This window comes from Aquila chrysaetos, chromosome 18, assembly GCF_900496995.4.
Source record: "Aquila chrysaetos chrysaetos chromosome 18, bAquChr1.4, whole genome shotgun sequence".
Taxonomy (NCBI): Eukaryota; Metazoa; Chordata; class Aves; order Accipitriformes; family Accipitridae; genus Aquila; species Aquila chrysaetos.
The window spans coordinates 26716518-26731445 of record NC_044021.1 but is presented as its reverse complement, the minus strand read 5'-3'; the positions used below and the strand labels follow the sequence as shown (position 1 = coordinate 26731445).

At 39.3% G+C, this 14928-nt stretch overlaps 1 protein-coding gene across 5 annotated transcripts in view; it reads right to left on the bottom strand.

Annotated features, from left to right (window-relative positions):
- Positions 1–14928, bottom strand: part of ICE1 (interactor of little elongation complex ELL subunit 1) — a 35485-nt gene that overhangs the window by 5477 nt on the left and 15080 nt on the right. For 2 of the 5 annotated variants that reach the window (XM_030041759.2, XM_030041762.2), the window contains exons 13-16: positions 11817–12169; positions 6465–11210; positions 4548–4716; positions 1248–1408 (exon numbers count right to left, since the gene is read on the bottom strand). In XM_030041759.2, coding sequence (XP_029897619.1) covers positions 1248–1408; positions 4548–4716; positions 6465–11210; positions 11817–12169 — 5429 coding nt within the window. Of the gene's footprint in view, positions 1–1247; positions 1409–4547; positions 4717–5265; positions 5422–6464; positions 11211–11816; positions 12170–12447; positions 12635–14928 lie in introns of those variants that run through there. The other 3 variants (XM_041118300.1, XM_041118298.1, XM_041118299.1) reach the window with 3 other exon arrangements.

Below are 14928 nucleotides of genomic sequence, written 5' to 3'. Positions count from 1 at the left end.
AGCATAACCCTGAAAACCAGAGCTTAACGCTACATCAGAACCATGATTGTATCAAAAAAGAAACATATACAAATCCATGCCCTCTTAACTCACTCCACTGTAAACCTGCACTAAATCAGGAGGTTTAGAGGGGCTGTAATTCCAGTGGTACCATATTAAATTCAGAGCTGGTTTCAGACCTTAAAAAAAAAAAAAAAATCATGCTTTTTCCAGTGGGTACAACACCTAAAGGCTATGCTGACAGCAGTAAGCCTAGCTACAGTCCCCAAGGCGGTTGTGGAGTAGCATGTTAGGATAGGGAATAGGTGAGCTATGAATCAAGATTATTTTGTTCACTTGATATTTAGAGAACTAGAGCACTTCCACCAAGCAAGCCTGGCATTAATATGGGGTTTTCAAAACTACCGGGGCTCTAGCCTTCAAGCAAACACACAAGCCTGTTACACAAACTCCTTCTCCAGAAGCAAAGTACCTCCGGCTTTCCATCTGTGTGATATAAATTTGCTCCTACTGATATCAAGCGCGTCCCAATTCTTCCTCTTTGCAACATCCCTTTCAGGATGGTAATATGTGCCTGCTGACAACTGACAGAAATTAAATGACTTGCCCAAGGGCTCGAAGACTTGAAGTCAAATCTCAAAAGTCCTTAGGTCCTTAACACTGGTCATCCTTCTGCCATCACTGCCGTTTTGTACTGATCATGCCAACTGTTTATGAAATTAATTGGCTGATATTTTTTTGGTGAGAAATGGATATTTACAGCCTATCTCACAGAAAGATCGTGAGTAAAAAGAGACAGGCTCATCGTGAAATTAACTGTGATAAATAATTACCTACTACACAGAGAACTATGAAAGACAGACAAGCCCAGTACATATTAAAAAACCCAACAAAACAAAACAAAAACACCACCTCAAAGAACATCAGTCACAGCTCCACAGAGGGACAGAACTCCCTAGTTCAGGAACACTCCAGCCAGAGTTTGAAAACAATATTCACTTTTAATGTTTCATAGAGTGCTTAGTATTTAATAGGGAAAACAAGAAACGTGTTGTGTTCTAGTACGGTCTAGACAACCACAGGAAGAAGGCCAGAAGCAGCATTAGTTGTGCAATTGCACAGACTTCAGGGGAGATGCACGGGGTATCTTCACCCCCTTTATCAGAAGCAAGCTGCTTGATTTGACTGAGCCAGCAAAGCGACCAATGCAGACAAAAGCTGATCCTGACAATGAAAGCAGACCATACCTGTTCCCAGTTGAGATAAGCACTAAAACAGGCCAGCATCTCGTTGCTTGCACTCTGCCTGACAACTAATTGCATAGCTTTGTTAATTGCACCTTGGAAGACAAATATGTCAGACCACACATTTATGATAAATAAAATCAATTTTTCTGAGTCTGGAAAGTCTAAGGAAGAAAAGAGAGAACAAAGTAAGTTTTTTACATTTAAAACCAGAAAAATATACACTCAGGCATTAAAAGCTAGTAATAAAAGCAAGATAACTAGGAAAGAAGGCATAGAAGTCACGTAACAACTGCAGCCCAGGGAAGGGGAGTCATATTAGCACATCTCAGTCCCAAGATTAAATAAGAAAAAAAGACCCAGAAAAAAACCCCCACACCCCCCCTCCCCCCGCCTTAAGCCACCTCCCCCATTGTAATTTCACTTTTTTTAAAGGGGGGGCAGGGGGGGAGGAAGAGGCTTCCCTGGACTTCGCTGTGTAACAACAGTGCAAAAGGACCGTTCCTTTAACATTTTGGGGTTAGTCTGCCTTCACCCTTCTTACCACACTTTAGTTCACTAAGGAGAATGGTCTTGGAGCACTGAAACTGGATTCTTTTACGATGAAATTAAACTGGAAGATGCACTCCAGAAGCCTACCTAATACACTCCAGTCACAAATGAGCACTGTGATCACTGGATCAAACTAGAGCTAGTCCAAAAGAAAAAAAATAATCCTGAGATGCATAATAATGTGAAAATAGGGTCTTCAGTACAAATCCACAGTACTTGCTAACACCTTGCACCCATACACCTATGAAATTCACATGAAAAAAACAACACCAAAACCTCTGCAAAGAACTTTCATGCAATTCAGATATGAAAGCTGATATTGCTCAGCCGTTTTCCCAGACCCTGTCAGGGAAATTATACATTATACAAGTTATAAGTGAGCGTATATGAATGATGCATGTCAAAATTTATATTTCCATAAACACAAAAAGTGTGCCACTGATATAGTTGAAGAAACCTCATTCATTAAATTAATTCAGAGCAGGCATCTGACAACTATATATCCAGAACTATACAAGTAAGAGAGGACAGAGTTCCAGGCCATCAAAGGGAAGTTAACAGACCCTTCTGAACACCAAAGCAGAGATCTTCAAGGCAAAATATTAAGATAAAACATGAGCGTGTAGACTGCAAGCAATAAAAAGCACATTGGAATAAGCAAGAAGCAGCTATTACTATCATGCATGAAATGCAATACTGCAATACATATGCCTGAAACACTATTGTCACTATAAAAAGCTATAAAAAACCAATAAAAACTGAAAAGCTAAATGTGTCTTCCCTCTTCACTTCAGCATGACTTCTACATTTTTAGAAACATCTTAAGAACTAGAGAGCATATGAAAATACATCAAATCAAGAAGCTTTAAGGGATTCACTGAGCATAAAGAATTTACAGAGTTCCACCCAGTGTCTTGGATGGACCTTCTCTACTCTGAAGCCCCTCATCACATGAATGAAGAATGAACTTCTTTTTTGTCAGAACAAGGACTGTTGCTAAACTAGAATTATCTACATGCTGCAACTTGAATTGCCTGCCCATTAACTTGGAACATTTAAAAGACTCACTCAGTGATGAGTAAGAGTTAAAGGGGCATCAACAGAAGAAAAGAAAAAAAGAATAAAGGAGGGGAACAGAGGAGGGGTAAAAGGAAAAATAACCAAAGAAAGGTAACATTGAACTTATAGTCATTTAAGGCAGAATACCTGAAAGGAGAACAGAACAAAAAAGGATGGACAAGAAGTCAAGAAAACAGATTATGCCAGTCTAATGAAGTAGTACTGACTGTTTATAGTCAATTTGGCAACTGTGTAGCTGGCACGTAGCTCACACTTGTGTTGCCATAATTCTGGTGGGAATTAATATGTGAAACTACATGAAAGAGAAAACCCTAAAATGAATGCATTGTAATCAAATAAAAATAAACAAATTTTAAAAAACAACAAACAATGCTTAAGATGTGTTTACACCTGTTCACACTCAAAAGATAACAATAAAACCACAGAACAACCACAACAGGAATTCATGCAATTGAAAGTATAGAATAGAAAATCATTCAACAAAAACCTGCATTTAGCTACTGAAGTTTGGATTTTACACAGAAAGAGAAAGGAAAAAAATGGGAATGCTTAATATTTGCAAGAGCCCACAAAAAGACAAAGTACCAACATACTGCAAAACAAAAGGCTTAATTGTTAGTTTAGACTAAGAAAAGATATCTGACAAGTAATAGTTTATGACATGGTGCAGTATTAAAACTATTAACATGAAAAAAGTGAAAGGAGAGTTATGATGGACTGCATGAAGGACAGAAAAACAGGGGAGAAAACAGGAATTCCAAAAAGAACCCAAGCAAAAAACCCCAATCAAAAATATCCCAACCCAACAAAAAGAAGATAATTAAGAACAAAATAAAATCAAAATCCTTAGTAAGATGAAAAAAAGAGAAAAAGACAGAGATGTTATACAGAAGATAACCACTAACTGAAGCAATGAAAATTTGTAGCATTTTGCTCCCCAGTGCTCTCAAATTTTATTTTAATTTGAAATACAGATACCAGTATACTGTTTTGGGCCCTGGATGGCTCAGTATTTTCAAACTAAGTGAAGTCCTTCCAGAACTAAGACAGACTCTTAATCTAGTACAGTGATAGCATGTATGTATTACCTTTGTTACCAGGAACAAAAGGAAGGGGAGGGAGGGGAAGGGAACCAAAAATTTAAAAACCTCCCAACCAAGCGAGACTTTGGCTAATGGGAAGTAATAAAACTTTAAGAAGGACATTTTGTACAAGTGCACTGGTTCTTGATCAAGGTATTGCTCAACTCCTGACACTATTTTAAGCCAATACATGTTTTTAAATCACACTTGCTTTATCAATCAGTGCTTACTCAGTTAAAATAAGAAAATACTGATGAGCAAGAACTACAAAATTCCCTATTATCATTTTGGAGATGGTGGGGCAAAAATGAAAGCACAGAGGATCCTAAATAAAATATTTATTTGGAAAAAATGAGACTACTAAGAGCCCAGGTCATCACTAAACTGAGACACAGATGTGGAGGAACTGCGAGAAGGGAAATTTCTTCTAGAACAGTCTGTACTTGGGCACTATACAAAAAAGTTCTAAGGAAAATATCCCTTTCACAGGATTTTTGTTTGTTTGTTTTTACAAACACAATCATTCTGGAACACTACAGCAAAGACACACGCCATATTTAAGATACAAGACCACTAAGCCATACTATACCTTCTTTAAGTAGGCTATAGCAGAAAATGCGGGCTCTTTCCAAATCTCCCAACTGTCGACAAATTCCTGTATAGACTCGACATAGAGCCTGATTGAAATTGTAATTTGTGGCATTCTTCTGAGCCTTGAGTTTATTGAGAATAACATGCAGCAAGGACTCTGCTAAATGCTATAAGGCACAAAAAATATTGTTAGACTATTATATGCTTGACTATATTTGATAGTATTATAGTAGTATGACAAGTAAAAAGAACTACTATCTTATTTGCAGGAATACTGTTTGCATACATATAAAAATGCAGAAAAGTAAATCAGAGGCAACCAGTGAAAGAGTGAGGAGCAACTTCCTGGAATAAACATGCCTTAAAAAGATGCAGAATAGGACTACTATTCTTGAAATATAAATCGTTTAGTTATGTGATTAAAAACTATCTTCCTTAAACAAAAAGTGAGGGGAGGAATAATGACAGGTAGAGGAACCCCAATAACCTAATCAGAGCAAATGGAGCACCCTGACTCGGCTAATCCCAGAGCTACCACAGGAGGAAAAACAGCCCCTTGTCCGGGCGTGGGACTTACTAGATGAGTCAACGGCAGAGTCGCTCCCCAGATCCCCTTACACACTGCAGGAGTGGGGAAGGGGTGTTACTCTCTGCAGTAACAGGGGACTCAACATGAGGTGCAAGGAAGGAGGATATTGGGATTGTGCAAGACTTACTCTAGGATGTTTAGAGGGAGGGCTAAAAGTGGGGAGTAGAATGAGAGGCTTAGGAGCCAGGTGCTGGAGAGGCCACGGGTTTAGACTGGGTACCTGCAGACACCAGGGAGTCTGAGTGTTGGCTTCGTGAGGAACCAGAAGGTCCAAGCCAAGTACCTGAAAGACCGGGGGTCTGAGAGTCAGATGCAGGTAAGGCCATAGGTCTGCACCAGCTACTGGAGGGATACGTGTGCGCTTCTGTGTCTGTAAGTCTGTCAGCGCGTGAGACAAGCGGGCAGAACAGGAGTCACCCACGGGATATACTGAGTGTCCGATGTTAGCTAGTGGAGGGATCCATACTCTCCGTGTATATATGCAAGTATTTTCCGCTACCAGGCTTTCACCCTGACCAGCCACAGAAGGGAACAAGATTAGGTGCACACTGTGTGCACGTGTGCCTATTAGTACTCGGCCTTGCTACTGGCTGGACCTGGAAACATTAAGCTGCCGCAGCCTCAGTTCTATGAAGTTACCAGATTTGGCAACTCCTAACAAAGATGACCCCAGAACTTGGTAGCAACTTCTGTAGAGAACTTAATTACGTTCAAGAACTGAAACAGGGCAAAATGCTGCCATGCATCAGTTGGTGAATTGCTCTGCTGCAGGCCACAATTTATCTATGAGAAAGATGGCAATTAAAGTACATTTTTTCAACACTGATGCTAAGCACGTTCTGAGAAACAAACTAATGAAAGATTTTTCCAATAAAATTAATTTTAACAACCTGATGTAGAATAATACAGGTAAACACGGAATGAAAGGGTATGTCATTATTGTATATGCAATGCAGTTGATCTTATTTAATTGAAAAAATAAAAAAAGGTAATTGAAGCTTACACTTTTAGAGGAACTCCTATAATTGTTAATGCTATCCACTACAAAAAATGCTGCAAAAATCAAGTGGTTTATGCATACATCAGGAAAGCAAACGTATTTACAAATGCAGTTTTGCATCTTGGATACCATTGAACAGTAATTTCTTGTGAAGTTCTGTATTTTCTGAAGTTATACAAGTTCAGATGTCTGATAACCTTTCAAGACTACACTTTGGCACTGCAGATTGCTTGAACAACTGAGAATTCAAAAACTACATACTTATACTCTTTTCATCTGCACAGAAGTCATTATTAAAACACAAAATTAAAAATTAGGCTACTTACCTTGTTTTTTATACCAAATTCATAAACAACTTCTTTCTCTTCATCTCTCATTATTGGAATCTTTGAGATATTGCCAACATACACATGACCTTTAATAACCGGTAACAAGTCAAAACAGGATTCAGCAATTTTCTTCAATGCCGAAGAAACTTTCTGGCAGTCAGGATCAATAACCTTCTTTACTGGTAGTGATGCTTCTAAACTGGAACTGTGTGATGAATCACTGATTTCACAGCTTTTGTCATGGAAAGCCTCCTGCATACCAGAGATTGTATTTTTAGGATTTCCGATAGCAGCAGTATCATTGGGCTCCAGCTTTGGTGGTTCGCTGTCCAACCTCAGTCTCTTTGCACTTCTTGGCATAGATATTGGCAACGGTGTCCGTTTTTCAAGATGATTTGATGAGCTTGAAAACAATTGCTGATTTTGCACATCTTTGTCTTGATCTTTGCTACTATCAGATTTCAAATTGCTCCCAGTTTTAACAAAAGCAGTTGATGTAGATGCAATTGCCTTGAACCCACCTATTTGAGCCACAGGACCCGGCAAACTTTGGCTGTCTGAAAAAGCACATCGATTAAGCTGAATATTGCCTTTCAGAATGTTTAGTGTCCTTGCCCTTGCAGACAGCTCTGGATACATAGTGTCCAATATTTTCACAGAGTTTTCCTGAGGAGTACCTGGAGCAGCGCTGTCGGCTGCGAACAGAGGAAATCTTCCCGGGACGGGAAGCGCGTGCTTTGGAATGGAAGTACAAAATTTCAGAGGTGAGGAGCAAATCCTTCTACCTACTGCCATTTCTGAGGGTGAGGGAGGAGAAAATAAAAGAGCAGATTTTACTGTTGGAGTATCTCTTAATGGAGACATGAGAGGAGGAACAGGGGTTTCCCGTAGTGGGGATATGAGGTCATCAAGAGGGGAAAGCAAAGAGGATCGACCAGTAGAAGACATTACGGGGGACACGGTACATGCAGCTTTTGGAGGAGTAGCAATCAAAGGCAGCAGCAAGGGGGGCAGAGGAGGACCCATCTCTTGCCTAATTTTATTTATAGTCTCGGACAAGCATTTTGTTGGCATAGAAGTATCAGCGTTTGCAAGAACTGGCTGAGTTTGTCTAACTTTGAGAGTCTTTGTTTTTCTTTTACCTTGAAACAGCCTCTTTGATAGCTTGGCATGCATTACTTGTGCAGTTGTTTTGGTTGAAACAGTCAAGATTTCAGATGGTTCTTGCTCTTTGCGCTTCAATTTATTGCTCTTTTTGAGAGCGACATCCACACAAGACTCCGACTCCAACATACAGAGCTTCTCAAACACTGTTTTTTGTGGCTCAGGAGGCTGCCTAACTGTCTGACAATTGCACTCTACATCAGATAGGGCTGGATTTGGAAGACACTTGACACAATTTTTTTTTCTACTGCTACCATCTAGGATAACATTAGTGTTGTTTTCTCCTATGTTGGAAGCAGTGTGAGTTTGATTATGATTATATTCTTCAAACACTGAGACCCCCATACCAACACCGTGTAGTAGACTTTGCCCCACATTTGACTGAAGTTTTTCAGAATCATTTTCTTCTAAGAAATTGCCAAGTGCTAACATTCTTGAATTTAATTTACTGTCTTTTACAGCCAGTCTGCAAGTTTCTGGGAATCTGGTTAACGTCTGGCATAGTGGTAATCTATTTTTTGAAGCATTTGGCATCACAGGGCTTTCTTTTGATGTCCCAGTTTTTAACAGACTCTCCTCACTGTCATTCATGCATCCAGCTCTGTTAGAATCTACCATGCATTCATTAGCACCCTCGGTATTTTCAGAGGTTACTAATACATCCTTTCTTTTCCAAGAGGCTAAGTCTTTAGGATAACCCTCCCCAACCACGTTTGACAACTCATTTGCAGTGTCTGGAGAGCTGTTTGTTTCACAGCGTGTATACATATCCACCACAGTGTCTGCTTTTGTATGACTAACTGTCAAAGTATTTCCTGGGTGCATTGTTGAAGGAAGTTCACATCCTTGGTAATCAGTACCAACAATCGCACCAGTTTCCAGAGCACCCACTGCAATTCTCCTGGAAGCATTCAGTTCCTTTCTGAACATAGGAACTTTTTGTATAGAACAGTCTTTCTCTTCGGATTCATTGCTCTGCTCTGGCATATCAAAATCATTTTTAGACCTTTTTATTGCATTTTTCCCAGATGGCTCAGAACTATTCAATTCTTTGCTTTCTCCCCCAGCTGTTAGTGAACCAGTTGTAGAAGGTTCTGTTCCAACTTCCCACGTAGAAGTCCTGCATCCTGATTCTTGACATTCAGACTTTTGAAGAAAAGTATTCTTATTATAAGAGTTTGGATCCAGGATCTGTGATTTAACAGGTGCCTGAGGTTCTTTATCTACTGGCTGCTTCTTCTCAGATGGAATTTTCACTTCATTCTTGTGTACATATTCCCTCTCAGTGCAGTCCGGTTCTTTGCACATGTTGTCTTTTTCAGCAGATAGGCTCTCAGCACCCTCTTCCAAGCTTTCTGAAGAACAGTTAAATGCACTTCCTGTAACACAATTTTTATCTCCTTTGTTTTCCCATGTATGGGAAAAAGCAGCCTTTTCTGTGAAATCAGTTTCAACAAAACTGACAGCTTTCTGAAGATGGAAATTTAGATCAGGAGGCATGGTGGATTCCAAGCCAATTCCCACTTGCACAGGACAATCTGTTTCTTCAGTATTTATACAGTCCATCTCCAAGTCCCCTTGAACAGAAAAAGCCAAGCCACTGTGAAAATCCATTTCTGAATGGCAGATGATCTCTGAAGCATTATTTTTCTTCACAACATTCTCTTCCCAGTTAAATGAAGTGGAACAAGTCTCAGTCACCAATTCCTTGCTTTGTTTATTTAATTCCCCTTTTATTTCATCACATTTAACATTTTCAGTTATCAAGAACTGATTCAGAGGTTTTGCAAACTGTGCCTCAGAAGTAAGATTACTTTCTACTAAGACAGATTCAATGGTATCCACTCTTTCTAACAGCTCATTGCTTTCCTCTTCAAAATCTTCTGGATTAACTTTGAATTCAGTCTCTTGAGATTCAAACACTCTGAAGTTTTGAGTTTTGGACAATCCACATTCTAATGCACTACACAGGTTTTCAGGTTGTTTTATTTCACCTTCTATTTCTGTAAAATCTAACACAGAGGATTCACACTTAGCTACACTGCGTTCTACATGAGTAATGCATGCTGTCCTTGGTAGCGCAAGTATACTTTCCAAGTCTGATTTCCCTTGCGATGAATTACTACCATATTCTTCGTGGTGTGGTTTGCCTTTTAAGTATCCCCCCTCCTTTATATCTACTAATTTTCCATTTTCTGCACTATGGAGTATCTCTGATGATTCAGCTATTTCTAGAACACTTTCCCTGTTAAATTTCATGGCTAGTTCAATAGTCTCAGGTCTGGTTATATTCATGTCTTCAGTTTTGAGCTGTGCATCATCTTTTGGAAAGGCTGACAAAGCAGGCCTCTCCATACCTACATTTTTGTCTGTGTCATCCATAGACAATAAATTTCTAATTCCTTCAGTAGCAGATACAGGTAAGTAATGTCTAGAGACTTTAACAGTCTCTGGTTCGCATTTTCTGTCCGCTTCATCTTTTATTGTTTGCACACATTGTTTCTCCAGTATCTCTTCACTGTCATGTTTTATTTCAGAGCACTCGGAGTGTGCAGACATCTCAATAGCTCCAGTGTCTGCCTCAGTCTCCATAATTATTCCCTCCCCATGACGCTGTATCACTAGGTCTTTAGAACACTCCACTTCACAGAAGGATTTTAAACTACTGAAATCAGACAATACATTTTCAGAGAGCTCGCTCTCATTATTTGCCTCTGCACAGAGTCCTTTCATCTGTATTGCAGCTGTTATTTTCTCCCCAATTATCACTTCTTTTATGTTTTCCCCTACATCACTTGCCGTATTAGTTACTTCAATTACATTTTTTGATCCATTTTCAACCACTTCATTCTGTATCAACACATCAGATTTCTCCTCAGAACCCTCACTTTGAAGCACAATGCATTGCTCAGGTGGCAAATGAGTAACATTTTGGGGAACAGATACTGCCCTGGGAGTTTCTCTCTCTCCTGATAATCCATTGCTTTCTGCTTTCATGAATTCACCATGCTCTTCATGTGTACCCTCATAATCAACAGCTCTGATTAAGATTACATTCTCCTCTGTTTGCGCTACCTCACTACATTTTTCCAACTGATTTTGAGGCTTGAAACTGTGTAACACAAAATCAGCCGAAGAACCTCCCTCTTCACTGTGGATGTCCTCACTATCTCCTTTCTGTTCTTCAATGGCTTCCAATTCATCTGCTGTTGCTTCAGTTAGTTCTCTCTTCTCAGTTTCCATATTCTCAGAATTCTCCTCCAAACAATCTTTGTTAGTTTCCATGTTTGTAATTAAAGCAGCAGCTTCAGCTTGCTTTGTTTCAGCATCTCTCTCCTCCTTGCTTGACATCTTTGGACCAATATGAACATTATTTTCATTCCAACTCAGGTTACGTGAGATTTCGGCATCAAGATCTTGCTGGCATGATTTGCTCTGTCTGTTAAACTCCTCATTGTGGCTGAATACATCACAACTCTGAGGCTGAACTTGGTCTTCTTGTAAAATATCCTCCACTGCAGAAGCACTGCAATCAACTTCTTCATCGCTGGAACCTGTGACTTCTCCAAACAACATATCCTTTAATGAAAAATACAAAATTAATATTCCAAAGCCCAGTATCAGTTTTAAGATCTACTTCTCTAAACAAACACACTGGTGGCCCTGACATGCAGTGGTTTTCAGAGATTAAGGCTGATCAACAGAATTACATCTTTCTCCCTCATTGTTCTTCATAGCAAATCGAAAGTACCTCTGTGAAAAGTCAGAGACTTCTTTACCTACCTACTTGCATTCTAAGATTACTGGGAAACAACATCTGAGCAGGCTCCCCTTGACTTTAAAGCTATGGAATTTTGCTATGAAAGCCGTGCCTACACCCAACAGGAGTTGGGACTGTAAGCCTGCAACATTGGGAAAAGAAATTATGACAGCAGTTGAGACACAGGTGACTTTGTTTTAAATATACTTCTGAAAATTATGTTTCGCCTCCTTCCACAGGCAGTATGCTAGAAGGTAAAAAAGTATCTATATGGATCTAAACACTCACACAGAGACCCTTTCAGGGCATGAGTAACTAATACTGATACTCAAAAAAATAAAAAAAGCCCAGGAATATCAAATCATTATTTTTGCAGTAATTATATGACCAAGTTAGTGCCAAGTCAGACACATCCTGAAACTCACCTGTGTAGTTGGTGGTGAAAGCTGTACTGGAGAAAGCAGAGCAGGGAGAGGCCTAATCCAATTCAATATATCCATCACATTTCCACCTGGGCCCTTTTGCTCCTGATCAGAGAAGTCTGAACTGCTGTGTGCCCCATCTGTCTGTATTATCACACCCACAGTTTTATCTTCACCACTGCGCAGACATTCTTCAGTAGGCCTGTTCTCAACACAGTCACCTCCAAAAGGCTCAGTACTCGCTTGAAGTTGCATGGCTGTTAGAGAATTTTGCTTTCCAGCACTTTCCAGTGAGGAACACCAAGGCAGTGTTTTGCCATCACACTTCCTGATCTTTTGGTGGATTTGTACAGTTTCTAAGACATAAAAATATTGTTAAGAATTTTTTCCCCTCCCATTTTTCTTTATAGAGATAATACATCATTAGTAATAAGAATGCATTACCATCTTTTCAAGTGATGTTCCCATAGACTAGTAATAAGAAGCACTTAATGTCACTTTCAGAAATATTTTCCTTACAGAGATCAGATATTATCATTCACAAACAATTCTTTTTTCATGAAAAAGGTATATGTCTGTGCAAACAGCTCCCCCCAAACCACTTTCTGACTTGGATCATTAAGACTATTCTTACCAATTTTTCTTATCAGGAAGGGCCATACTGGGTAGGACTGAAGGTCCATACAGCTCAATGATTTATTTCAGTTTTAGCCCAGTAACTGATGTTCAGGAAAAGCAGGACAAGCATGCACTGACATTCCCCACTCAGGCTGTAATTCTCAGCTTAAAGCAACCTGCAGCTTTGAGCCAACAGCTGCACTTGAAGACCAGCCACAGTTATACCCTGCCATAAACACGGTACAGGAGTTCTTAGCTATATTCCCAGTTTTATGATTTAATATGCATACGCTTTAAAGTGTTTGTTCTTTAGATTCCAATTTTAAGTCCAATCATACAAGATTTTGTCTTTAATGGTGTGACTTAAAGCTGAACCCTTAAAAAAAAAAAAAAAACTTTCTTAAAAGTGAGGTTCTCCCTGCAACATACCTATGCACAAAGGAGTTTGAACCACTAAGACAATGAAAGATACTGAGCAGCTGACAACCCTTTCAAGATAATATCAACTATACCAGTTTTATACAGTTATTCTAGTAGCAAGAAAGCATGTCCAAATGCTCTGTGTGATTCTTTGCATTGTACTTTTGGTTTGTTCCTTCTCAAATCGCACTTTTTATTATTACACAGTAAGCCATTTCTTAACGCATGCAGACAAAACACATTGCCCCAGGAAAGTCTAAACAGTAGAGACAAAGAATTTAAGTATCAATTGTAATTGTGCTAGATACTTTTAACAGTGAAAAGGTGGCCCAGTTTTCTGAAATTTAAATTCTATGATTTTTTAAAACGAAAAGATTACCTCCAATAAAACAGTAGAAATCAACAATTCCCAAACCCCAGTGCGCCACATGGAACTAGAACCTACTCTGTAGCATTTGCAATTCTTATACGACATTTGTATGTGTGACCGTGTTTATAGTGCTCACAAACGCTATTGGACGCAATATCAGCAGTATTCAAGCAAGAGATCAAGCCTTTCTGTGTACATCCAAGTACCATCCCACAGTATAAAGAACAGCACATGCACAAAATGGTTTTGAACAGTGGGTGTATTGATTTAATTGGCACAACTTGCATTCTGTTGGAAAAATAAAAAAGAATAGTGTGCTTCATTATTGCTGTCGGTGCTTATCCACTACTATAACTTGCAGAGATACTCCTGAAGCAGCATCAATGGTAGCATCAGATTCGAAATACTAATTTAATTTGATAGGTGAAAATGACCTCCCAGAGATCTGTCTCCCAATAACCTTTAAGCACATTCTGATGTGTTAGCTCCACTAAAGGAGTTAGTAGGAAAACTTATCAAAACCCCTATATCCAAGATCCATCTCTCTCTACCACCTCCTTTCCCCCCAAGGTAAGTAAGCTCTGATATCTCCTTTGGTCAAAGCAGCATCTTACAAGTTTTAAGATCCAGGCTGACAGATGAACTGACATTCTCTGGGAAAGATGCTTCAGCAATACTACCATCAAGATGATTTGATCTCTAAGATGAAACCATTGTAATATGGGACAAGAAATTAGGGCAAACTCATTAAGACCCTTTTTTTTTGCTAGAAGATTGCATCTGTAAACATAAGCATTTTGCTATTATGAATCCAAGGTAATGGCCACTTTCATGAGAGGCAGAACAACAAGATGGCTGTCCTAGACTTAAAGTGGGGAAAAAACCAAACCAAACCCAAAGCAACAGAAAGTAAGATAAATTTCTACGATATCTAGCCACTCTAACAAAAGCAAAAGAGGGACTGACTAGAAGAGACTGTTATGGACAATTGCTTCTTTTTGTGAAAGTATTGTAGTTTCCTTGAGAAGATGTGAATAGTAAAAGATGGGACAGGATGCCTGGAACCTAAAGTTCCCCTTGTGATGGATGGGAAGGGGGTGACACTAGAACCTGATACCCCTGAAATCACCCACATTTCAAACTCTTCAATTTCTTGTGCTTGTTCCTGTCATTTCATTGACCCTTGATCAAGAAATCAAATTCAGAATCTCGGGGGACAACTGTCTAGCTCAGTTTTGGAGCTGAAGCCACAGATCTGCTGGATTAAACTGGTGGGAGCGAGGTTGATAAACTGGCTTATGAGCTGGTCCTTATATTTTGGCACCTCTGAAGTGGATTCCACTGGAACACAATCTGAAACTAGATTCATTGGGATCTACACTGGTAGCAAATTTTCAGACTTAACAGGGTGGGGAGACAGGATAACAGTTCACCTTCAAAGCTCTTAATAAGGCAGGGTACTTATCCCAGACAGTACCTCTACAGCCTGAGTTACAGAAAACTAAAGTAGTAGAGAAAATAAAAGTGAGAGATTAATAAGCACACTCTGGAGAGACAACTAACGCAGTTTCAATGCACCTATTACTCTTGAGGGCAGAAGGAAAATTACATCTGTTACATGAAGTTAAAGCAGTTCAAGTTTGCTGTGAATCTGCATGGGGATAACTACTCAGATTATTTTTTATTATTATACTGAATATCATGTTA